This window comes from Diadema antillarum, unplaced genomic scaffold (genome assembly GCF_040938485.1).
Source record: "Diadema antillarum isolate AM-2024a unplaced genomic scaffold, OU_Dant_1.0 scf00000107, whole genome shotgun sequence".
Taxonomy (NCBI): domain Eukaryota; kingdom Metazoa; phylum Echinodermata; class Echinoidea; order Diadematoida; family Diadematidae; genus Diadema; species Diadema antillarum.
The window spans coordinates 3,115,423-3,141,249 of NW_027270996.1; the positions used below are offsets into that span (position 1 = coordinate 3,115,423).

At 39.5% G+C, this 25,827-nt stretch overlaps 1 protein-coding gene across 1 annotated transcript; it reads left to right on the plus strand.

Annotated features, from left to right (window-relative positions):
- The first annotated feature begins 216 nt into the window (after positions 1–216).
- Positions 217–22,660, plus strand: LOC139719249 (programmed cell death protein 4-like). The gene is made up of 10 exons (XM_071630680.1): positions 217–701; positions 4,298–4,404; positions 12,681–12,794; positions 14,545–14,772; positions 15,829–15,926; positions 17,617–17,731; positions 18,769–18,876; positions 19,967–20,077; positions 21,502–21,641; positions 22,408–22,660. Exons 1-10 carry the CDS (start codon positions 386–388, stop codon positions 22,457–22,459), a joined length of 1,389 nt encoding a protein of 462 aa, XP_071486781.1. The 5' UTR covers positions 217–385; the 3' UTR covers positions 22,460–22,660.
- The last annotated feature ends 3,167 nt before the right edge of the window (positions 22,661–25,827 follow it).

Consider the following 25,827-nt stretch of genomic DNA (forward strand, 5'->3'; position numbering starts at 1 on the left):
GCTTCCTTCTTTTCATTCTTTTCTTTGCTGCAGCACTGTATGTTTTCCGTAATGAAAGGCTGCGTCCAGGCACAGCCATTGATTGGTTGTTATATTTTCCCCTGGCTGTACAGCCAATCATACATCGGGATTTAGAACCACGTGACAAATCCCAGGCACACTGAGTGCGTGCTCCATGCAGATGCGAAAACCAAAACAAGTTCTGTATTGTTTACCAACTGCGAAGCTACGTGTACCATACCAACTACTATCGAACAACAGCATTAAACACAAATTAGATTAATTTTTCAATTTCTTTGTTTTAGTGTTGTATGAAGAGCACACTGACGGCAACATTGGCGTGATTTTGGTTAGAAGACGGTGATTCTGCGCCACGAACGGAGTCATGGAAGTTGAGTCTGTCCCCCAAGTCCCCACCAACCTCGTGCAGGAAAATGGAGACTTCGTCAACGATAGAGACGATGGGGACAGCAACAACAATCCAGGGGCCCTTACAAACGGCACCACTCTCGCTTCTGACACCGCTATCGAGGGCAGAATCACCAAGAAAGCTAAGCGACGACTCAAGAGAAGTCCGTCGAAGGAAACCCCACTTCTTCCAGCAGACCACAGTACGACCAACGTCGCTTTGAACAACGTTCTGAAAGATAGACGCGACAGAAAATCTCGCTCTGGAAAGGGACGGGGATTACCGAAGAAAGGTGAGCCAAGTCAGAACAGGCGACTGGTTGTGTGATTATCCGCGTGGTATGTCCGTCCGTCGTGTGCTGCATGCCGTGCTCACTTCCTGTGCTGCAAAACTGTGCACTATGTGGCGATTTGTTTATTTGTTTCATCTCTCATGCCTTCCCGGGTGTTCATGCAAGAAATGTTTACATAACATTGATGTTGAAATGTAGGATGCTCCACTATGTTCATGTATTTTAATTTGTAATTTAGGGTTGTTATAGTGTTGTTTTCTGTTGTTGTTTCTGTAAATTTACTCTTCTTGTTTGCAAAGTCTAGAGCGTCCCTCCTCTTCAAAATATTCAGGAAATTTTAGCACAATAGCAGTGATATTAAATCATTGCCAAGTGCATGCAGAAATAACGATTACCAGTTCCAAGAGTCCAAGACTCGCTCACTACTCATCATATGCGTACATTATGTGCATATGCCTGGCGGAGGCACATGTTCTGCTGAAAGCAGCCAGTGCCAGTGGCAGTAAATGTGATGAATTGTTACCGTCGGGGTGCTTGATTATCTGTAAGGCTGTGGGCTGGGTGCGGCCTAACTGCGACCAGCAGCCCCAACGTACAACGTACAGTGTTGGGGCTGCGCCGTTTTGGCATCGATATTTTAATGTTGTACCAAACTGGTGCCGTTCCGGCGCTGTATTTCCTTAATTTTTCAACAAAAACTACTGGGAATACTTACATGGGTCGACTAAACCTAAATGATTCACATCGGCGACTGTTTGATGCATTTCATTGCTTATGATGCAGAAAATGCTGTCTTATAAGGCAAATATCTTCAGCTCACCGATGCTCACTAAAACTCACAATCACTTGCACATTCGCACACAATGCATTCAGTGCAGTGCATTGACAGCTGTATTACTCGCTACATGATGCATATTCACCGTGCGATGATGCATTATTCATATCATTTTGCGTCCGTAACGTTGACGTCATTGTTTACGCATGCGTAGATGCGTACTGATGGATATACACGTTCAAAATAGCAGCAAAGCTCTCCACTAGGGCAGACCGCCTACTCCTAAAAAATGTGGAAAGTTATGCAGTTTCCAGATAAATTGGTGAGAAGGACCAAGGCAATGGGGTAGTGTATATTTCATTTTATATTGTCACTGTGTTTATGATGGACATTTAGCCATGGTTTATTTGTGAAGTTGCCGTATATGTGGCAATAGGGAGTTGTTCGTGATTCTCACTTGAACGAAACTGCGGGGTAGCCGCCAGGACCCCGCCGCAGAGCGGCGGGTCTCCGGGGCTAGGTGCGGCCCTGTTCAGTGTGCATTGCTAGAAACTCGACTCGATGTGGAACCTCACAATCACATAAAGACAGGTAGGCTTATCGCCTGAAACTTCGCATTTGGTCAGAATCAAATGCAAAGTTGCGTTTGATATTTGCATAAGAAACCATGCAAATGTTCTTTTTTGCAGTGGGCCTGTGCTTAAACGCAAATTGAGAATAGGGCCTAAGGTTGTGAATAATTTGGGGGGTTTGCATCTGATTTTGTTTAGTTTCTCGTAACTAGGCCTAGGAGTGTTAGATGCCAGTTTTCCGTCAGAGTGGCTGGCTAACTTCAGTGGATTATGTGCATATGCTGGGCATACATGTACATTGTATGTGCATTGGTATCAAGAGAAGTGAGTGAGAAGAGCAAATTGGTAACTATACAATTTCTGTAGGCATCTGACACTATTTATGGCAATAATTTCAGTATTGATTGTCAAATTTATTTTGCAATAAAATAGCATTGCTTAGAAAATGATACATGTCAGAATACATTTTGTTAACTTAAAATATCAGTACAACTGTAAGTGTCAAAGTCGGGTCAAAACAGTGCATGGTCACCTTTTAACCCCACGATTGCCCTTTTTTCCTTTTTTTTTCTTTTCAGAAACTCCATGGAACTCTATGAATTAAGTTTTTATAAAGTTTTTAGATCAACTATGCTCATCTGTGTAGAGCTCTTGCTCACGTTGGATAGATATTTATTTGCGCGGTATTTCTTCTTTTTCAAACAGAATATCTCTTACTCTAACTTCTACAGATTCTAGAAAATGACACTAGTGAGGTAGTGTACTGTCATATTCATAGATCAAGATTTTAAGTCACACCCAATTTGCACCAAAATCACAGGATGTAGTGTGTACTTACTTGCCTATCTTCAATCACTCATGTAAATTTAAACCAAATACTGTAAAAGTGGTTTCTTTCGCGTACAGAAACTTTCGCGGTTTCCATTGGTGCGGACTTTTTCGCGTGTGTTTAAATTCGCGGTCAGTAATGATAGCGATGAACAAGCGACGAGTTCAAAACATTTTCGCGTGATGTTAAATTCGCTGTTCAACCTCAAAGCGCGAAAAGCGCGAAAACAAAACCACCGCAAAAGAAACCACTTTTTCAGTACTAGTTGGTCATTGGGAAGTATCGATATCGATGTCAACATTCATATCATTGCTTATTAAAACAACTACATTGTAGTTCTTCCGGAGCCATTGTGGTTTATGCTGCTTGCACAATCTGATTACTGCAGACTTAAGTTAGCCATCTAATATTTTATGTGACTAATATTTCAAGTATTAAACAGGGAGCAACAAATTAATGTACAAATGATTTAATTTATGCAAGTCAAATAATATTTTCAAAATTAACAGCAAAAAAAAAAATCAAATCTGATGTAGATAATTATGTAAAAATACTGGTTTGGGGCAACCCTTAGAAGTCAAATCAAAGTGCATTTTTGCTCAGGCACAGTGTCTGTTGCATTGGTGTAATATTGTTTTGTGTATGATAGTGCTATCTTTCCACATGATGAGAGTGGCAAGAGAGAATTTCCAGAGTACAGAGTTAGAGCTGGTGTGTGTGTGTTTGGGGGGGGGGGGGGGGGGGGGGGGGGGCTAGGAGTAGAGAGTCTGAGAGAGTTTTGGCCATAGTGGTTATTTGTGCAGGCCTATGAATTTACACAAAGGTTGTGGGAGAAAATGACTAAAAGTGATACTTTGGATTCATATAATAATCCCAGTTTAAACCTACATTTCTATTGTCATGTTTGATCTTCTGCAAAGTAATCATGGCAGTGATTTTCATTCCAAGATTTTATTTATTTATTTTTGTATTTCAGTGCATGGTAAAAGTGAACTGAGTACCGTATCTCCTTTTTACAGTGTGTCAGGAAATTTGACTGTGACTGGTCTTTTCTTTTTCTTTCTTTTAAAGCATAAATGTTAATTTCCCTTTCATATGAAGTAAAGCATACATTATTGTTGTACATACTGTGTACATATATGTACAAATAATCAATCATTCATCATTTTGGAAAACTGAAAAACAAAAAAGATAATGTGTGCCGTCTTCATCCAGACATTCAATGTGCATTTTAGTTTAAGAGATAACATGTTTTCAATTGCATATTATGACAAGAAGCTGCCATACTTTTAGACACTGTATATTTTTTGTAGTCCTCAGAAACCAAGTTTTATGAACATTTGAATTTTGAGTTTATGAGAAGTAGTCTTTGAAAGTACAAATTGTAAAGTTGTATTTCTCAACTTTCATCCCTATCAAGGGGGAGCTGGAGGCAAAGGAACATGGGGTAAAATGGGAGAGCTGTATGATGAGAACGACGCCGACTGCTATGACATCAACGATCCCAACTATGACTCTGAAAACCAGGTGAGGAATGTTGCGAGCGGTAGTTGGGCGGCTTTGTCACATTCATTTCCTTTTGATGGAAGGTTGTGATTTGCTGATGGGATAACACAAATCAACTATCTGTAGAGGCAGACTGCCACATATGTTTCGTTTTTTTTTCTGTCTATTTTTAGCAGTGTTTTGGCACATGCACACCTACAACCTGGTCATATGTGTGATTATGAAAATATTAATTTTTGTGGTGTTCAGTGTCCTCTGGTCATGCCATATGGGGAGGAGTAGGTACCTCATTTTAGCATTAATTTTTTGACTAATAATAGCAATCATTCTTGCATCACTTACATCCTAAAATATTGTTATCATTAAAGGACTTCTGTTTACTCCAACATAAAAATGTCCTATCTTTGAGTGCTGTGTGTTTCTATTTACACATATGTTGGCCAGTTATATATTACTCAACACTGGGAAGGTATCAATGTGTATGTTATATTGCTAATGAAAGGCAAATCATGGTGATCATGGTACAGCTACAGCTCTAGAGTTGTTAGACAGATGAAGGGGGTGGGAGGAGTTTTAATTTCTAAGTTAGATTAGTGAGGAAACCCATTGTTCAAATGTACCAATAATCCAAAGATGGCATGCTGCATTTTAGCTGGTTTGCGGCAAACCAAGTCCCATGGCACAAAGTTGTTTGTGTGCCGAGGAGTCTACTGTTGGGCAGTGCAGGGGACTTTGCCCTGTGTGAACTGGGAGTGACCTGTTCGGCTATCGCCACACCGCTGCTAATTGATTGGTATGCACAATGGCAGAGCCACATCTGGCGATGCAATACAACTTCAATTTCATTGGCTTGTTCATGGGCCCACTGCCCCAGGGACCCAGAGTTCATGCTCTTCTGTCCCAGCTGTGCAGAAGTGAGTGTAAACATATTAGCGTAAAAGAACATTGTATGGTCTGCCTGGCTGAGTTCAAGTGTAAGATGTGGTCGGAAGAATGATGCAATCGTACATGAGGCACTGAATGGACCTTGCGTGCATTTGTGCCGTTCTTCTGGGCACACCTTAAGCTCCTCCTGTCAGTATGTATGCGGCATTCTTCTGGACGCACCTTACACTCCGTGTGTGCATTTGTGTTATTTTCCGGGCCACACGACGATAAGTAGTATGAACCACTCTCTCTCTTTCGGTAGGACTTTGATCAACAATATTATTGGCAAAGGACAACAAAAATATAACCTAAAATTCAGAATTTACATTTTGCAACTGAATTTCCATTATGTTTTTGTTTTTTGTGGTGTGATGGTCCTATAGCGCCAGGTCATTCCATGTAAAGCAAAATCTAATAAAGACAACATCTGTCCTGTTTATGTCGTACTGCGCCACAAGGAATTAACAATATCTCCCATTGAAACATGTCAGTGGTCTGTGAAATGTGGTGCCCTGTAGATGATGCCACACCACACCGAGTGTATCTGAGAAAGGCATCCAAGCGCAGATTTGATTAGAGGGAGAGAGGCTCCTTCGCCTCTTTCTTTGCGAGCCAATAGTTATTGGAATCTCATTTTCCTGGAAGCTAGCCAGGGTCCCTGCTGTTGAGGGTGGTCACCTGACGTACAGAGAGAGAAAGGAAGAGAGTGCAAGCAACTGTCTCTCGACATGGTGCCTGACCAGAGCATCATCATTTTGCTGAGTGTTTGTTGCTCATTGCAGCGATATATCCAGCGTTGTAACATGGAGTGGTTGGCGAGAAGGTGACAGGTGCTGTATGCAGTGGGCAAGTGCCTGTTTAGTGCTTGCATACAAGATATGTTTTTGTCTTTGTAGTCTTATAATCCTAACCGTCAATGAACTCACCTCCCACAGTTTATTATCGTTATTCTTGTTCCTGTTGCTGTTGGTGTTATTGTTATTGTTGTTGTTGTTTGTGTGGGTGTGTGAGGAGGATATGTATGAGAAAGGAGGTATTGACCGATTCGGGTTCGTTGAGGGCAGCAGACATTTTACGGCACAGGGCGCAGCCGTAGTGGGTGTATCAGCCGACCCCCCCTGCTCTCCCCCACCCCGGGGCAACATGTTTATCACGCACTTGTAACAAAGGCTCGCGCACTAGCAAGCATTCGCGCACTCAGTACGAGACGCCTATTGGCTAAAGCAGTTTTTCATTCTGCACGCGTGCTAATGTAGGGAGAGGGGTGGGGGAGTGGGAAGGGGGGGTCGGCTGATACACCCACTATGGCTGCGCCCGTGCCAAAAATACACATAGCGCGTCACAGAATCGGTCAATAGTTGTGTGTGATACCTCCTTGGTATGAGTGCATATTGTGCAATAGTAAACAATAAGCCAGTTTGTAATTAGCTCATGTTTACGTTGGTACAAATGACCTTTCTATTTTCTTAGTTGGTGAGGCACTTCACTCATATAATTCAAGCAACATAATGCGTACTGGTAAGTTTGCCTGGCGTAACAATTTATGGAATTCGTGTTTAAAAAAAAAATGATCTTGCATAGCGAGACCAGATGACCAGAATGGTCCGTCAAACAACCCTTGGGGGAAGCATCCATTTCTTTGTTTTGTATTGAATGCATTAAAACATGTTTAGGTTCGTATTGCCAAATACCAGGTTTGCAGTCAGGTGGATATAATGGCAAGTATCATGTAGCCTACAAGGATTGCATGAATAATCATTATATGACAGATGCTTATCTGCGTGAATTTAAAAACCATCATCCGTTTTGGTACCAATGACCTTTTTCTGCTCATGCGCAAAGTAGAACTACGAACTGGCCTATTGAGCAAGTTCAAGCATGGGCAAGTTTGATGTGTGTGTGTGCATGCATTGACATTGTGCAACTCTGCAAACAATTGGCGAGTTCAGGTACGCACATTGTACCTTCAAGAGGGGATATCCCGTGTATAGGTACACCAAAGACAAATGATGCAACTGTAGAACTTGTATGTGCATGATCTCGAACCGTGACAGGGTGTATATTTTGGATTGTAGACTGATCGTAGACTATTGCCCAATGTCGTTGGGAAATCCCATTGACACCGTCAGGGTTTCTCTCATGGGCTAAACGACTGTCATGTGTCTTTTGTTGGCCACCGGATACAGAATTACCCAAAGTGAGCTTGTCTTCATGAAGGTTCAGGCCTAATGGATTCTCTCCATTTGCAGTGATGCATAGAAACGTGACTCATTTGCATTCGGAATTGAGCTCTGGATGGAATGGTACTTATGCAAATGATAAATGAGAGACATTATCATACAACACAAGCCAGGGTAAAATCGTCCCGTTGGTGTTTGGACAGCCTCTCATTTTTTTAACATAATTTTGCCTGAATGTTTTGCTGTATTGATTCACAATGAATGTGTTGAATTACTAAGTAGAAAAGTTTTCCAAACATTCAGAAAATAAGCAATGCAGCATAGAGACCCTTAAGCATGAGGCATTGGTAAAATTGAAACAACAGGGATGGTGGATTGGTGGAGATGAGAATTGGGCTTTTAACAATTTGCGAGATACCAAGAAACCACTTATGAAATAGTACAGCGCATTGCCATTCTAAGAGGAATTCAAAGTTTGTTTGATGATAATTGGTTTTGGAATGGCTAAGACATCCAAAAACAAAGTAAAATGAGGCAATCATGATAAAAGAGTGTACGTCCCACCCTTAATGAGGATCGCTCTGTTTTAGATATCAGCCATTTCAAGACCAATTTTCATCAAATAAACATTGAATACCTCTTGGACTACATGCTCTTTCACATTTCATGAGAGGTTTCTGATTATCTCACCAACAACAACAAAAAAATGTTAAAAAGACCTGAAATTAAAACTATATGATCCTTTTAAACTACACATCATCATTTCGATCCTCGTACATTGACATAAACTTGTGTAAAGCTGTGTTGGTCAGGCAGTAGAACATTCACCCATCACTGGGGTGTGGTGATGAAGGATAACTATCAGCAATATGACATTTCTGAAGTTACTACAATTGTAGCATGCTTTTGCACTGTCAGCTTCATGCGCTAACTCCATAACAGGGTGCTGTGAAGTATGTCTACACCATGTTCGAGTTGACCAATAGTGAACAGTAGAATCAGATAGATGGAATATGAGAAAGACATGTGGAATTTCTAATAAAGTTCACATGTTTTCACAGAACAGTGACATTTTGTTCCCATCATACAAATGATGTGATAATTATCAGTCATTGCTGAACACCCCTCCTATCAGCTTGTACACAAAATGTCATAAAGTCATGTTTTGGATGCCAATGGAGAAACTTTCTATCCTTAAAGTCTCTCTCTCTCTCTCTCTTTTTTTTTTTTTGGCAAGTTATGTCAACACAAAAATAATACAAAGGATACCCTTTTCTTTTGATGTGTACCCCCCCCCTCCAAAAAAAAAAAAATCAAAAATCTGGTATTTAACCTGTGAGTATATGACATGTTGAAACTTTAGACTCATGCAAATGTGCAACCTCTACCATTCTCTTTTTATGTGATATGACTCTTCACGAAAGGCAACCAGAACATAATATCAGACTTGTACTATTTATTGCGATGTAAAATAGAATCACAAGCTTAGCAAAATTGGCCTTCAGTGTACACAAAGATGATGTTTACACAGAGGTCGTATCAAAATAGGTTTGTGTGACAGTACCTATGCTCTATTCCTGAGAAAGCATGCAGAAAGGAAAGCATACTGTAAAAGTGAATATTTTCGAGTGAGTAATTTTTCGCGCTTAGCCGGGTATTGAGATGAGTTTCGTGTGTTTTTAATTCTGCGAAAATGAGACATTGAATACTGGAACATATGGCAAGCAAAAATATTTGCGAGCTTTTATTTTTCGCGGTACCTTCTGGTTGCATGAATTGCGTGAAAAAAATTTCAACACTGAAAATTTCCACTTTTACAGTAAGTTGCCTTATGTGAGTGAATCTCTTGAGGTCTACTTTTGTGCTGGCATGGAATGAAATGTATGCTGTAATAGTCATTTCATGTTTGTGCTTTGCATCAAGACATCAGGTATGACCAACTAGGGCATAAAAAATGCAGATGGAATATCGCTGGCATCGTGCCCTGTAAAGGGATCAAGCGTATGGTTCATTGACATTGTGTGCGTTCAAATGTCACGCTTCCCCTGGGAGCCCAAATCCTTCAGGGCCTGGGAATGGATGGGGGAAAAAAAAACCCAAAAATCCTCATAAAGAAAATGAATGCAACATGAGTCCAGACTTGCCATGCTCTTTGAGCCCATGACTGCCAGTCAACAACAAGAACAGTCTTAATCTTAAAAGACACTACAAAATGATATTGGGGTGGGGATGGGGTGGGAATGGGATGGGGGCGTAGAATAGTGTGATCTCTTTTGGAGCATCTATGAGAGGCCCTGGGGATTATTGGCCCAGGAAGAGATCTTGTCATGCGTTGATTTGATGCAACTAATATTGCAATGTCGCACAGACTTGCCAGGTCTGACTCATCACATTCCATATGTGTAATGATGAAAGACAAATATCTGGAGCGCACCTTTTTTGCCTGTCTTTTTGTACACCTTTTTTGTCGATCTATCTATCTATCTATCTATTTCTATCTATCTATCTATCTATCTATCTATCTATCTATCTATCTATCTATCTATCTATCTATCTATCTATCTATCTATCTATCTGTCTGTCTGTCTGTCTGTCTGTCAACAAATGTCTATTGGTCTATCCAGATCTTGTTGAGCATTTTTTTTTTTCCAAAGTGCAATTTAAATCTAGTCTCTGTCTGCAAGTTGGGCAACCTTCCTGTTTTTGTTGCAGGGCTAATGTCATAACATTTTAGGGTTGAAGTGAAATAACATTTGAGGATATCACATTTTGCCGGTAATGAAGAGAGAAATGGTAGAAATCCTTGTCATGAAATGATTATTCCCTGGTGAAGGGAACCAGTATCGTCTTTGGGATTGCCATCAGCTCTCCAATTTCCTGCCTGGTCTTGTGTTGTCTGTGAACTAGATTTCAATCTGAAGCCAGGAAACTGATATGAAAGATCACCGGGCAGCATCAAAAGTTTGTTTGTTTGTTGTTGTTGTTTTTTCCTTTTCAATATTATTGAAAGCAAGATGTGTGATTTTTTTTCTTTCCTTTTTTTTTTCTTACCCAGCTATGTTAAAATGTTGAAAAAGCTAACATTGCTTATTCAACTATTTGATCTCCTGAAAAAAACAACAACAAACAAACAAAGGTGATTGAATGGTATGGTAGTGCAAAGTGCATTGCAGTATGGTATAAGCATACAGACTTCCTTGGTATTGCCAGTACTACAGAGCTACATTTAGTAGGTGGACCTATATTTTAGCAAATAAGGATACTTTTTTTTTCTTTCCATACATGTACTCTACAAGTTAGATTTGTCTGTGAGATATGGATTGTACATATGCATGTATAGCAGTATGGGGGTAGTTATGTGGTCCTCATGGCTGTGAATAAAAAAAAAAAAAGACTCTATAGAAATAATTTGTAAAGGATGAAGTATATTTTATGACCATCATAGCCTTATACTCTTTATGCCTGATTTTAATGGATCCTGGAAAACAGTGCTATAACATGATCCATGCACCGACAGAAGTCGTCATTTTGATAAATGCTGGCAATGCTTTGTAACAGCTCCAGGGATTCTGATGAAAAGGCACACAAGTGTGGAATTACTCAAATGTCTGTGCAATGTAATGCCAAGATAATGAGACCATCTGGTATTGATGTTACATACGGTACATTGTTAGTCTTCATGCATCAGGAACAAAGTGTAGACATGACATGAATTGATCACAAGAAGAAAAGAAAAACACCTGGATTTCACATTATGTGGCAGAAGCGTGTGTCTGTGGAGCTCATTCAAATTTAAAAGTGACCTTGAGAGACTAGGCGTTTTCACATCAGCCCGATGTTTCGAATAGCGCGCTATTTTCTGACTTTTTTCCGATCACGAAATAGCGCGCTATTTGATAATGTGAATACAAATTAGCGCGCTAATTTTATCGCTCTGATCAAGAAAATTTCTCGAGTCCAACTCGGGAAATTTCCGAAATAGCGGGACAATTTGGGAACTAGCGCGCTATTTGATAATGTGAAATCGCCCCAAGAAATTAGCGCGATGCATCCCATCATGCCTAGCGTGTGTGATGGCGATCACGCAGAAAATTTTTTTGAAAGCGCGCGCTCTACTGGTATACCTGACACTGTTTGCGCATGCTCAGCTGTCAAATTAGCTCGAAAAAATTTTGGGCTGATGTGAATAGGAAATGAAATAGCGCGCTAATTTGCGATCGCGAAAAATATCTCTAGCTTGGATTTTTATCGGGCTGATGTGAAAACGCCTAATGTTTATCATTTGAAGCATATACACTGTACACCCACCCTTCATCATTATTTTGAGTTGTGGAGGATGTTATTATCACAAACCTGAAAAAGATACTTCAGAGGGGTTTCAGTATGGTTTATTTCTTAATGATAGGCGTACATACAGGTTAAGGGACTTGCCAGGTTTTGCAAGTACAATGGCAAATAGTTTTAAAAACAAAATTTATAAATAGTGTTGTGTTTTTTAGAGTCTTAACAAAAAAACAACAATAAACAATGCCATCAGAATTCATATCACCAGGCATTCTCTCAGAAATGTTGAAATAAACATTGATGTTTAAGATGTGATTTTCTAAGTGCAGTTAAAGCAATCTTTTATCTTATGTGATATCATTATTTTGAGAGCTATTTTCTTCTTTGAACTTTCTTGTCATTCACTATGGTATGTGATTTCTTCTCATGTTATGTACAAATTCTTCCGTCATATATGGTTTGCATTTAAACTTCTCTCCTTTGTGATATCAAACAACTGTACCACAGACTGGGTGTTGTTGTAAATTCTTGTAAGAGCTTATTATTAAATTGTATCACCCTTATTAAAACTAGATGGAATTGGTTTACTTCATACAGGAGCTTAAAAAAGCATTAATTTGGCCCATTCGAGGTGCTTTCCTTGTTACATCCAAAATGCCCAATATCAAAGCGTGATAAGAGAAATATACCAATCTTTTTTTTCAAAAGTTCTTACAAGTTCAATTATACTTTGATCATATTTGAATTGCAGATTCATTCAGACTGGAGACATCTAAAGCATACAATACTGCAGTTTTATTCAGATGCTTCTCAAACGTATGAATTTACAGTTTGGGAGATAGTAGTTTTCATAGTGACAAACGTACTGTCGGCTATCTCAACCTGGTATACTATTCTACCTTTCAGGATGACTACACAGTGAAGACTGTGATTCCTGTGCTGAGTGATGAAGAGGTGGTGGAGATGATCGAGCCCATCTTCCAGGAGTTCTTCGAGCATGGCGACACCGACGAAGTGGCAGTAAGTCTTTTTTTTTTAACATTAGATACCCATAAAATATATCAGTGCTGTGTGTAGCTCAGTCTATCCTCTGTATTATATCTTTATGTCAGTGAAAATCTTGAGTGTTGATCACCAGAAGAGGTAATCTCTCCAAGCTTGTTCATCAACATTCAATACTTGATAGATAGAAGACACCATGAAACAATTATCACTATTATGTCGGCCTCATGGTTTACTTCAGCTTTGCTGGATTTTAAAAAAAAAAATATCAATAGAAATATGCCACAGTGTTAAGAAATACAAACTTGGTAGTCTGATTGCTCCAAGAAGCTGTTCACCACAGATAATTGTGTTATTTTGATTGAATGCAGCTTTTATGATGATGATTTCTGAGAAACCAGATTTCTTCAGCAGCAGCTCGCTCAGTAATTGCAAAGCAGATGAAATGGGTTAAGTTGTCTTTGCAAAGGAGTCATGCTCCAAAGATGCTAAATCCTTGGCAAAGATCCATCTTTTATGCGCATTCGAAATGGTTGAATGATGCTGGATGGTAACGATCCATGTACGATCTGCGTAATATGTACTCCAGATGGGAGACTGAGGTGACTTATGGAAGTATGATTCATTTTTGTAGAGAAAAAGTACAGTGAATTAAAAATAACAGCTCATGTATTCACAAATGTTGAGCACAGTTGATATGATGGGTGACCATTTAGTTACTATCAAAATAACATGCTTGAGTTTAGAGCCTAGCAAAATAGTCTCCATAGAGCCCTATTGAAAGTATTTCTGTTAAAAAAGAAAGGTGTGTTTAGGGCAAATTGAAAGGTGTGTTCTGAAGTGCCTCGGATGATTACGTAGCTACCTATCTCTTTGCAAGGTATCTATTCAAGTATGCAAATACGTGCTCAAATCAATGGAGTGTGGATAGGAAATTTTTCTTTTTTTGGTCAACCAACCTAGCATGGCACCTGCATGCATACTAATGGTGAATCTTCCCTCTTGTTTACAAAATTCATACCCCTCTCTTTTTCTCTCTTTCTTCCTGTCCCATTTCTTAAAACTCCTGGTTTATGCATTGACAGAGTGCAATGTCTGTTTTCGGCATCTCTGTGCTAATGGTACTTATAGTAGTGCACTTAGCACAGCAGGTATCCAGAGCAGACAATAGAAGTAGATATGGGGCAAGAGGAACAACGCCTATCAGCAGATTTCCCGCTCATCAAAGGGCCCCTGGAGTCGGCATGTTTGAAAATGTTGAGCTATAATGCATAATCTTACCTGCATCAAGTTTTGATGCCCCCCCCCCCACATTATTTTAAGACTGGTACAGAGGGAGAATTTGAACATGTTGTTTTAAAAATGACAATAATGTTTGCCAGAGGAATGATATTATCCCAGAATACAAAGAATTACCAGTAGAAGTTTTCCTTTTAGAGCGAATGTAGTAGTGTACTTCATGACTAGTTTTTCACAATCTGCAAGCCCTTGCAGCAAAGCTGTTAACAAGCGAAGAAATCAATTTTGCTCTGCTTGTAGTTGTATCCCCCAGCATGTATGCCGGAAGATACTTTGGATTCAGCAGTGTTACGCTGCCGCCACCATCTTCGCCGCTGCCGCTGCCGCCGCCGCCACTGCTGCTGCTGCTGCTGTCTTTGCCGCCGCCGCTTCACATTCTTGTGTGCGCTCTAGCGACCACAAACCTTGGCAGATTTCTTTGAAATTTAGGATGGAGGTTCATATTGGTAATATCTCCACACGTATGCAGGCTTGTCTGGCCGACCTCGCCATTTCGGAGACCTTCAGCCCCAAGGTCCCGGCCCTCGTGGTCACCCTGGCCCTGGAGAAGAAGGCCACGCAGAGGGAGCTGACCTCTCGCCTGATCTCTGACCTCTGCAGCAAGAGGGTCATCTCCGAGGACACTCTGCGGGCAGCCTTTGAGAAGCTCATGAACGACTTGCCGGACCTGACTCTTGACACCCCTGATGCCCCCATGGTGAGCCATACTGAACCCCACCCATCTGCCTTGGGAACAGTAGTGTTAAGGAAAATAGGGGAGAGAAAAGAAATGAAAAAAAACCCCAGAAATATACAATGTCTGGCATTTGAGAGATGTGAGTGTCTTTTGTTCCAGTGCAAATGTAGGGTTTAAATGGTCGAAAGTATAAACGGTTGAGTTTTAAATTCATGCAGTGGACATTGTTGGTATACACCATCTGAAGATTTTCTGGTGTAGTTGTGTATTTGTTAATACTTGTATAGATTTCTATGAATTTTTTTTTTTTTCATTTACAGCTGAAAATGACAGAAAAATTCAGGGAAAAATATGATTTGCTGAAATAAGAATTGCTTGAACGTCTCACAATTTTGTTTTTATGTTTGTTTTTTAATGAAAAGTCTCATGTACTTACAATGTTGACAATGTTGGCATTAAAAAGACAAGTTGATTGGAGGTTTCGTTGTAAATATTTTTATCTTTTTATGTCAGAGTCAATGTATGTGATATATTAAGCAGTTTATCATTAAAAAGTTGACAACTACTTGGTAAAGTAAAATTTTCATTGACAAAGCCAGTAATTTATTTTAGATTATCTTTGCTAAAAAGAATTGGATATTGAAATACTTTACATCCATTTGAAAAAAAAAAATCTCCCATGACTTTTGTGATAATCGAATCCAGATATAGTCTATGTCTGTAATTGTAATTACAGATCAAAGACTTACAATGTGTATCATTCATTACTCTGATACCTGGTGAATATGCCTAAAATGCTAACATATTTTGAAATATGTCGACTATTTCATTAAAACTGCTAATGATCCATGACACTATTCAAATTTAATACTTAATTGCCTAGTAATGGTAAAGACATGGTTGAAAGTCACTACTGACTAGGTGTTGGTCTTGAAATTCTTTGTGTAAATTTTCACCAAACACCATAGCTATATATTTTAGAATCTCTACTGAATTAAGACTCAATTTTCATGGTGTGAAAATTATAGCGATTGAATTGACTTTGTGTGCGTGGTTTTGATTTTCGTCGTTGGTCAGATTCTGGGTCAGTTTATCGCTCGGGCCATTGCTGATGATTGCCTCCCCCACTCCTTCGTGCAGCGCTACAAAAGCAACACGGAGTGCGAGCACGGCAGGTAAGTCCGGGTCGGGGAAAAGTGACCCTTTGAGCCGGGACGCCACAGGAAGCGTTCAATAATCCCAGCCCCACCGCCCAGACATCCTCTTCTAAAAGAGCTCTCCGAGTCGATTAATATCCCAGATCAACCAGACATTGACCTGGAGAAAAATCCGCTGTGCTTGTGTGAGGGCTGCAGCCCTGGTTGGGTGTCAGTCCTTGTCACATGGCCTCTTTTAAAGGCACTATTTACAGTTTGCAGATGAAATGAAAACCCAGCTTAGGTGCGTCAAAAGTAGTTCTAAAATGTGAGTTATGAAAAAAACAACAACCAATGTAGAAATTTTAATTAGTATAATCAATGTTAAGTATTATTAAATATACAAAATGTGAACAATAGTTACAATAAGATTGTTTCTAGGAGAAAGCGTCTACAGCTATAATTTATTGAGAAAAGTAGTAATATATCCTTGTATTTTAGGCTTTATTGCACAAATTTTTATATGGTAGGATGTTTTGTGATACAACTAACCTACACATATGCATCAAATGTGATAACAGTTTTTTAAATCAGTGCTCCCAATGGTAAACAGTACCTTTAAAGAGAGATGTTTTTAGTCACAACACATCTTGGGTGGTCTGGCTTAGTAAATAGTCCTTTGCTGCTGAGAGCAATTTTCCCCCTGAGCTACTAGGTAACATGACACATTGCTGAATTCATGTTCACTGTGTGCCATGTAAGAACTGCACCTATTTTCTTTTTTTCAGTCATTGCAAGCAAAACATTGTTCAATGATCCCAGTTATTGCAAAGAAGAGAATATTTGCACCTTGCTTGTCTTGTAGCAGGACAAAATGAAATTTGAGATTTTTTTTTTTTCTTCTTTTGAGCGATTTGTGGATGCCACATTTATTCAAGAAATAATTTTGCTTGGCGTGGGAAAGAGGTGCCAATTAGATCTGCCATCTCTTCCGGCCTCAGTTCTGTGTTCCTCCAGGTTCTCCTTGTTATGTCCTTTTTCCTGAAGCCAAATTTGATGCCACGAGTGATAATTGGCCAACAGATGTAAAGGTGCTGTAGCTACCAGTGTCAGTTTGGTGCTGTGCGTTCAAACATTGATGTGATGTGGTGTGATGACTTGATAAAAAAAACATAGCATGCCATGATATTGTACTGAGCCAGTGAGCAGACAAAATTACATTGATGCAGGAAGGGGTAGGATCGAATGCATGAATAGGTCTACAAAGATTGCAAGTTGCGACAGCCACTGCTTTGTAGCAACAGCAGAATCGCTTTTAGCTGATTAGCATGATAATGTACTGAGCCAGTGAGCAGACAAAATTACATTGATGCAGGAAGGGGTTGGATCGATTCCATGCATAGGTCTACAAAAAGTTGCAAGTTGCGACAACCACCGCTTTGTAGCAACAACAGAATCGCTTGTAGCTGATAAGCATTATTTAGCTACGAATGGATTCCTAGTTCTCTTACCGTCTGTTATGGCTCATGAAAGCTTGTCCAAAATTAAAGGAGATGCTTGAGGTTAGAGTAAAGTTTGACAGAAGTGACATATATGATTTGACTGTTCTAAGAAGCAAGCCCAGGGAGAACAAGAGAAAGATTTAGAGAGACAGTGACAAGTTAACCTGTGTCAACTTGTGTGCATTCATTGTGTGTATGCATTCGTTTTGTGTGTGCTGATATCATAGGAAGGCGCTGGAACGAGCCCATAGTCTGCTCAGCGTAAACCATGGCATCCATCGCATGGACAACGTGTGGGGAGTGGGCGGTGGGATCAGACCCGTCAAGATTCTCATCAAGAAGGTATGGCCTGTCGCATCAGCATTCTGTCCCCCCCCCCCTTTTTTTTTTGTATCAAAACATAGCTTTTGAACAGAAGGAAAGAGGCTATTTAGAGCTGCCAACCAGTATCTTTACAACATTTGACATGTTCTTTCTTAAATCAAAACAAAGAAAATATGTTTTTGAAAGGATTTTGATGTTGCTGTCCAGAATTTCCAGAGGCATTATGTTCAGTTGTTTTGGGGTTTTTTCAACTTCATAAATGTAGCAAAATTTTTCAATTTTTGAACCGAAGTAAGATTTTTGCCCTCATCTTTTTATGCCTCTGCCATGCAGTGATGCTGGAGGCATTCTTTTAATTTGTGTCAGTTAGCATGTTGATATTTAGAGGTTTACAGCCTCATAGTGGCATAGTGCTCTGAAGTATTCATGGCTATTTGAGCCCAGTGACATTGATAAATAGGGTCAAATGTAATATTTGGTGGAGTGGAGGATCGACTTTCAGTGTTTTTATTGTGTCGACCTGCAGTGTTGACCTTGTGCCAAATCACTACATGCAGGAAGAATATAACATCCCTCATTACTGGCATGCAAATCATGCGGAAATTGTTGAAACGTGATGAGAGCTGTATTTTGTATACTACACTCCCACCACCCATTTGCAAATGGTACAGCTGTGTTCAAAACCTACTGCGTTCAAAACCTACTGCAATAGCCACTTCTTTGTGGACACTCCAAAGTTCACATGAACATATGACATGCAGAAATGTAAAGCAGCAGCCATAATTACAAGGAAACAACAGGTTCATGTGGGCCAAAATCATGCTGAAATGATGAAACTGCCAGCAGCAGCCCTCAGTTACTCAATGATCAAAAGTTTTGAGAAAGTGCAGAGTAGTTGTGACCTTGGATAAGGTGGTAGCAGTGGCAGTTTGTTCAACCCCACAGTCCACGTTTTTGCTTCCTAATCTGAGTTGAGGGGGTCTTTGAACAGTAGTGTTTCCCCATGGTGCTTGAGTTGTCACACCAAGCGTACCTTTGAATAATTCGCTTGCCAGATGGTCCTGCTGCTCAAGGAGTATCTCTCCAGTGGAGACGTCCAGGAGGCCATCCGATGCCTGCAGGAGCTTGAGGTGCCTCACTTCCATCATGAGCTGGTCTATGAGGTATGGTCAGCCATTGCACCTCTCCCTATATAATTGTCTGACTGTCTGACCCTTGTAAGCTGTCCTACCCTTTAAAGGAATAGTATATTTTTTTATTGAGATGGGACTTCTGGTTTCCAACTTTTTTGTGAGATAAGAAGGAACCTCTTATGAAATCTGAAAGAACATGTAATTCTAAGAGGAATTCAAAGTTTATTTGATGAAAATCAGTTTTTGAATGGCTGAGATATCCAAAACAAAGTGATCCTAATGTAAGGTTGGTCCCACCTTATAATAGGATTGCTTTGTTTTTGGATATCTCAGCTGTTTAGAAACCAATTTTCATCAAATAAACTTTGAGTTCCTCTTGGAATTGTATGCTCTGTAAACAATACATAGGTGATTACGTAGTATCTTGCAAAAAGTGAAAAACTCATTTCTTATCTCGACCAGTACTATACCATCCCTTTAAGTAACCAACTTTCTGTGACTCTCCTATCTGATCGTTGACTAGCCTTATCTTCTGAAACCGTTCTACTCTCTGTCTCTGATCAAACAATTTTCTGCAACCAATCTTATCTTCAGAATGACCAACCTGTCCTACCCTTGACTACCCAGTTTTATTTGACTGTCCTATGCGACCACTGACGAATATCTTCTACGACTGTTTACCTTCTCACTAACCAATTCTACAAGTGTCTTATCTCCTGACTAATTGCAGAGTATAATAAACATCTTTAATTAGGGTTGATGAGAAGTCTTGGTGATAATTTTTTGCAATCTTGTCATAAACAAATCTTGAATTATAATTCTGATTATGTCCAGTATTATATCATGTCGAATAAAATCACTTTGAAATGTTCCTTAAGAAGCAATTTCTGGAGTTGGGTGCACACATTTTATTGCAAAGTAATTTTCTACATGTGTCGGTAGAATAATCTTCACTTCTATAATGTGTAAAACTAAATGATTGAGATGGATTATGCCTTGGTATGGTGATCAAGAAAGTTGAGCACCCCTGTGTGATTAGCGATCTTGTGAGAGGGGCGATAATTAATGAGCTTTTCCTGTGAGATTTCGAAAGTGGACTTTTTTCGTGTTCCGTCTCCAGTCTGTAGTCATGGCCCTGGAGGTTGGGGGAGAGAACACCACGGCGAAGATGGTGAAGCTCCTGAAGGAACTGTATTCAACCACCGTCATCACGTACGACCAGCTGGTGGCTGTGAGTACTCCCCAAAAGTCCTGTGTCACTTAAAAAAGGGATGGTAGAGTTATGGTTGAGCTGGGGATTCAGATTTTAACTTTTTGTGGGATAATTAGAAACCACCTAATTATATGAAATATTAAAGAGCATATGATTCTAAGAGGTGTTCAAAGTTGATTTGATGAAAATCGGTTTCAAAATGCCTGAAATATCATAAAACAAAGTGGTCCTAATGAAAGGTGGGACCCACCTTTTATTGGGACCCACCTTTTATCAGGACCAATTTGTTTTTTTGATATCTCAACCATTTCAAAACCAAATTTCATCAAATAAACTTTAAATTCCTCTTAGAGCCATGTGCTCTTCAATATTTTATGCAAGTGGTTTCTAATTATCCCACAAAATGTTAAAACCCGGAATCCCCATCTCAACCAGAACTACAATTGGTTGTATACCATCCCTTTAAACATCATGAAGACAATGAACAATATAGTCTGTGATCTGTTGGTGACTGTGATGGTGGGAAGTTGTGAGATGGTTGTGTACCATGTGCAGACATATTATCAGTATCTGCTGCATAAAGATAGTCCTCTGGTCTTCTTGACTTGTGTTTTAGAAGTTTGTTGTTGTTGTTGTTGTTGTTGTTGTTGTGTTTTGTTTTGTTTTGTTTTGTTTTTTTTTTGGGGGGGGGGGTCCTGTTCATAGTGGGGCTAGATATGAGAATTGGCTTGTAATGAGGTAAATCGTCGAATCCCAAATAAACTTTACATGTTAACTCTTGGAAATTTTATGTTTGTTTTATTGCGGGATCAATTTTTGTGTCAAAAAATAGTTAGACAAAGAATATGTGTGGATATGTGGGAAAATTTGGAGTCTTGAACCAAATAGTGGGCACAATCATGCACCTTTTAAACACTCGCAAACTACTGTTGTATAAAACCCTCTCTATACTTGTTTCCATAGTCAGTACAAGCTTGCAGTGACTACCCACAAACAGTGACAAGAGCCACATACATGTGTGTTCTTGATTGTCTGTGCTTGGATTGGCTTAGTGGATAAGAATGTAGCAAAATGAAAGTCTGTGACACAATTATTGTCATATGTAAAACATTTGACAACATGCTTAGAGAATATCAGTTTCGTGTTGCTGTCGCAAGAATACTCTAAGCACTTTCCAGTCACATTTCCACTCTTCCCCGAGTTCGTCAATATTACACTGTACCATGTATGTAATCCAGTCATTGGCAGAACAAGTTCACACAATGTACATTTGTGGTTGTGCTCCAAGTGTAACAGATACAAGAAGTGTCCTGATATAACGCAGTAAAATCAGCTGGTCCCGATGACCTCGTCATAACAGGATTCCCCTGTACGGACAGGCCACATGTGAGACTGACCAGCTGGTTGATTGGTTTCTTGCTTGCTTGCTTGTTTGTGCTTAGGGCTTTGAGCGTGTGTTTGATGCCCTGCCGGACCTGGTGTTGGACGTGCCCTATGCCTACCAGATCATGGAGTCCTTTGGTGATCTCTGCCTGAAGGAGAAGCTGATGTCCCCCCAGATGAGGGACCGTGTGCCGAGCAGGTGAGATTCTTGACTCTTGGCCATTTATTTTAGACACAGATTTTTGGGGGTACATTCATTTTTGCGTGTTTTGTGTATTATTTATTGTAACTCGCATTAAAGTCAAAACACAGTACTCGGAAGGGCTCAAAATTCATCTTCCACTCAGTGGACTCCTGATATAATGAAGTCCTCGGGACCGGCAGTTTTCTTTCGTTATGTCAAAATTTCGTTATAACTGAAGAAATAAACAATAAAAAACAAAGAGCCGGTAATGTTGCGGCCTAGATTTTTATTTCGTTATGACCAAAATTTCGTTATAACTGTGTTCGTTATAACGGGAGTGCACTGTATTTGAAATTTGCTTGCAATACATCAAAAGGATCTACCTAGAAACTTGCCAGGCTGTTGCGATTTGTTAGGATAATGAGTTGTTCTGGAGTATTTTGAGATCGAAAGTGTAACATAATTCTGATCGTATGCAATAATGAGTTGTTCTGGAGTATTTTAAGATCAAAAATGTAACATAGTTCAGATCATATGCATACAATATTCATTCCTGAAGCACGCTCCCCATTCAGCAGGGAGTAGTTAGAATGTTACATGAGTGTGCACTAGCAATCGCATTTTCGTACAAGCTGCTCACTCTAGTGCAGACATCTGTATAATAGTATGTGTTTTTGTGTGTGTTTAGGTGTGTGAAATTAGAAATTCACTTGCATCAGGTGGCAAAGGAAAATTGTACAAAACTGTTGTATTCTTCTCGTGAATTTTGGTTATCTTGCAGGGGCCGCAAGCGCTTTGTGTCCGAGGGCGATGGTGGCCGCGTGAAGGAGTAGAATACCTGAGACAAGCGGGAGCGTATAATTTATGTGTGGCTACCAACAAACCGCATGGCGTCTGTAGAGGAGAAATGGTTTATGTCAGTATCAAAATCTTTTGGTGCCACTCAGGTATTTCATATTACTACTGTACAGAGTTCCTACAACCGTAACTTGTAAATGAACATATAAATATAGTTTGATAAAAAAAGAAAGAAAGAAAGAAAGAAAGAAAACAGATCAGAAAAGAAATAAACAATCCCTAAATGGGTCAGGTTTAGAACAGACAGTTTCTAAGCTGCATCTCTCAATAGAAAGGAAATATTTTACGATACAGTTCAGCTGTGCTATATGAACTTTGTGAAAGTTTACTTTACAAGCTGAAAACTTTTAACTTTTAAAAGACGGCGTAATTGTACAGTAGAGACAGACAGGCCAGTATCGCTTTCTTCCTTGTGGATTTGTTTTTAAGCCTGATCAATCAAGGGTTCAGATCTTTACTTTGCATTACTACTGTATCTTTACTGTAGATGATTGCATCAAGTTGTTTTGTCTTACTTCTTCCTGCCATATTAGTAAAAAGAGAAAATTAACTGCTTGAAAGATTAAAAAGTGTAATTATTGAATTTCATTCCAAAGACACTCCAGTGAGGAGTGCATAAGCAGTGCACAATGCATACATATTTTTTGGAACTATATATATTTTTCGTCTTCTGTGAAGCCTTTTGTTCATATTTGTCTTGGCCAATGCAAGTAACTGTAGCTGAAATGAATACTTACTTTGCAGTGTAGCTTTGAGAGACAGGATTAGTTTTTGAAAGTGACAGACAGCAAAAAAAACCTCCTCTCGAGGTGGTTGAAGTCTAATGTTTGTTTATTATTCGCATATACGATCTACTTACAGGCAATACATCGTACTAACAAATCAATCTAATCGGCAAGCAACTGTTGTGAAAGAGGTTGTGTTTCTTTTGGGTGCAGTTTGTGCATTTTCAGAGCACTTTCTGGCCACAGCCGGTTGATAGTGTTTAATCATTTTGTATGAAGGACAGGGAAGTACTTGTATGTAGGTGTTTACCGAGCATTGTACGTTCTGTCAACTCCACAATGAGTCTAATAAAAATTGCCTGTACTGTCTTTCAAACGCTGTGTGTGTGTTCAAGACTCGTGAATGGGTTATTCTGCTGCCTGTACTTCATTGACACAAAATTTCCATGATCAAAATGTTACAAATTGTACCTTCTTGCAGACATGATTTGCATGTGTGTCACTGAAGCTAAGTGATTGAAAAGTTGCCACTGGCTACCAGGAGGCCATTCGCTGCTGGGATGACAAGACCTTGTATCTCAAATTTTGGTTAAAATGACTTGTGAGTGAAGTGATGTCTTGTCCAAATCCTAGCTGTCTTACACCAAAAATGAAGCCACCACGGCATGTCAAAGGAAAGGCTATCCCATTTGATAAAGTGCTTTGGCTGCCACGTTTTTTTGCTCTCCTGAACATTTGACATCTTGTAGATATGAGGGCTTGTCGCCCCAGTGACGCATTACTTTTGAAAATCGAAAATATTCTTTCATTTGGCAACAGTGTTGATGTGATCTACTCCTGAAGTACCCCCAAAGTGCTCTGCTACTGAAGTATCCCAAATTGCTCTTGGATAGTACTTCCAACTCTAAAGTGTCCTTCCAGTTTTTGTTAACGCATGGTGTAAAAGTGGAAATTTTCGCGCATTTCGCGCAAACAGGAACTAGTGCGAAAATGAAAGCACACAAACATTTTCGCTTGCCATACGTTCCAGTCATTGATGTCTTGATTCCACGGAATTAAAAACACGCGAATCTCATCTTACCCAGCCGAGCATCAAAAATTAGTTGTGCAAAAATATCCACTTTTACCGTATGTCCCCAAAAAAATTACAACGGGACCCTCCGCGATGATAACTTTAAAAATAGTGAATCAATCCAAATACAGTTTCAGGGTATGACACTATAACTCATTGCCCACATCTTACAGAAAACCCCATTCAATTTGATTCAGTGGTCAAAGAGAAATGAGGAATTTTGTTAAGCATGTCAAGAATCTCTTCCCTCCAAGTTCTGTCTATTGTGTTCACACACAAGAGCATCCAAGTGCTAAACTTGGAAGAATGCTTTACAACAATCCACATTTCTCTGTGACCACTTAACCAAATTGAATGGAGTTTTATGCAAAATAAAGCTAAGATGTTATATTTTAAGACCCTGAAGTAGCATTTAGACAGTTTAATCATATTGGGTGTTATCAATGTGAAAATCTGATTGTAATTTTTTTGGGACATACTGTACAGTATTTGAGAACTTTTGCTTCATTTGAAATCAGTTTCAGGCATGGGTTGTGTAAATTATCTTGTCCAGCCGCATGCTTGCAGACATGAAATTATTATCATTTTTTAAAGCAAGGCCTGTGTAGGCCTTCCACACCAGATGAGATTTAAATGTACTTTCACATTCATTCTTGTAGGCTTGGAGTATGAGTGGAGTTCACTTCTACCCATCAACATACAAGCTTTGGTCTTGGTCGAAACTCACAGTGCACACACACAGACACACACATTACAAACACTTGCTTTTTTCTTCCCATCGGCTTTGCATAGGAGAGTCATTGGCCCGAATTTACAAAGGTGGTTTAAATCAAATTCACAGTTTAGATGTAGTGTTTGGACTATTACACAAGCGCAGAATAGATATACCTTTCACATATGTGTGTCAGCGTGCATTCATTATTGGCTGTCTCTTGGTGTATGTCATTTGCACCCAGGGCTGTCAAAACTGGCCTAATGATTAATCCATGAACTAGATTTAAATTACGGCCATTGAGTCTGTAACTACAAGAAATTGCAAGAATAAATAGGTAAACTGATATGAATCACACTAATTTTTCACTCATCGAGACAGATGTACTCGTTAGTATTCCTAAAAAGGCAGTAGCAATGTTGCCGTGACAGCCACAGTTACGAATAGTTCATTGTTGCTTTAGCAGGAACTACCATATTTTTCAGTATGACAGCAAGTCTTTTATACCGACTAGCCATACATTAGAAGACCATCAAATTGATGGACACACGCACAGAGATGCACACTCTCTCTCCTCTCTTATACACATATCATCACTTACTGTAAAACCAAACATTTTGTGTGTGTGTGTGAAACTTCATGCTGCGAAAAAGGCCATAGCCTCCATTCGTGAAAGTTTCATGCTGCCAATGTTTCTGGGTTTACAGTGTTGTTGTTTTGTTTTTATTGATTAATAGCAAACGCTTGGTATCTCCAACAGAAGAGTCACGAACATAAAATTGGAACCAGTAGTGTTACATTGCAACTGTATTTCACATACTTTAAAGGACAAGT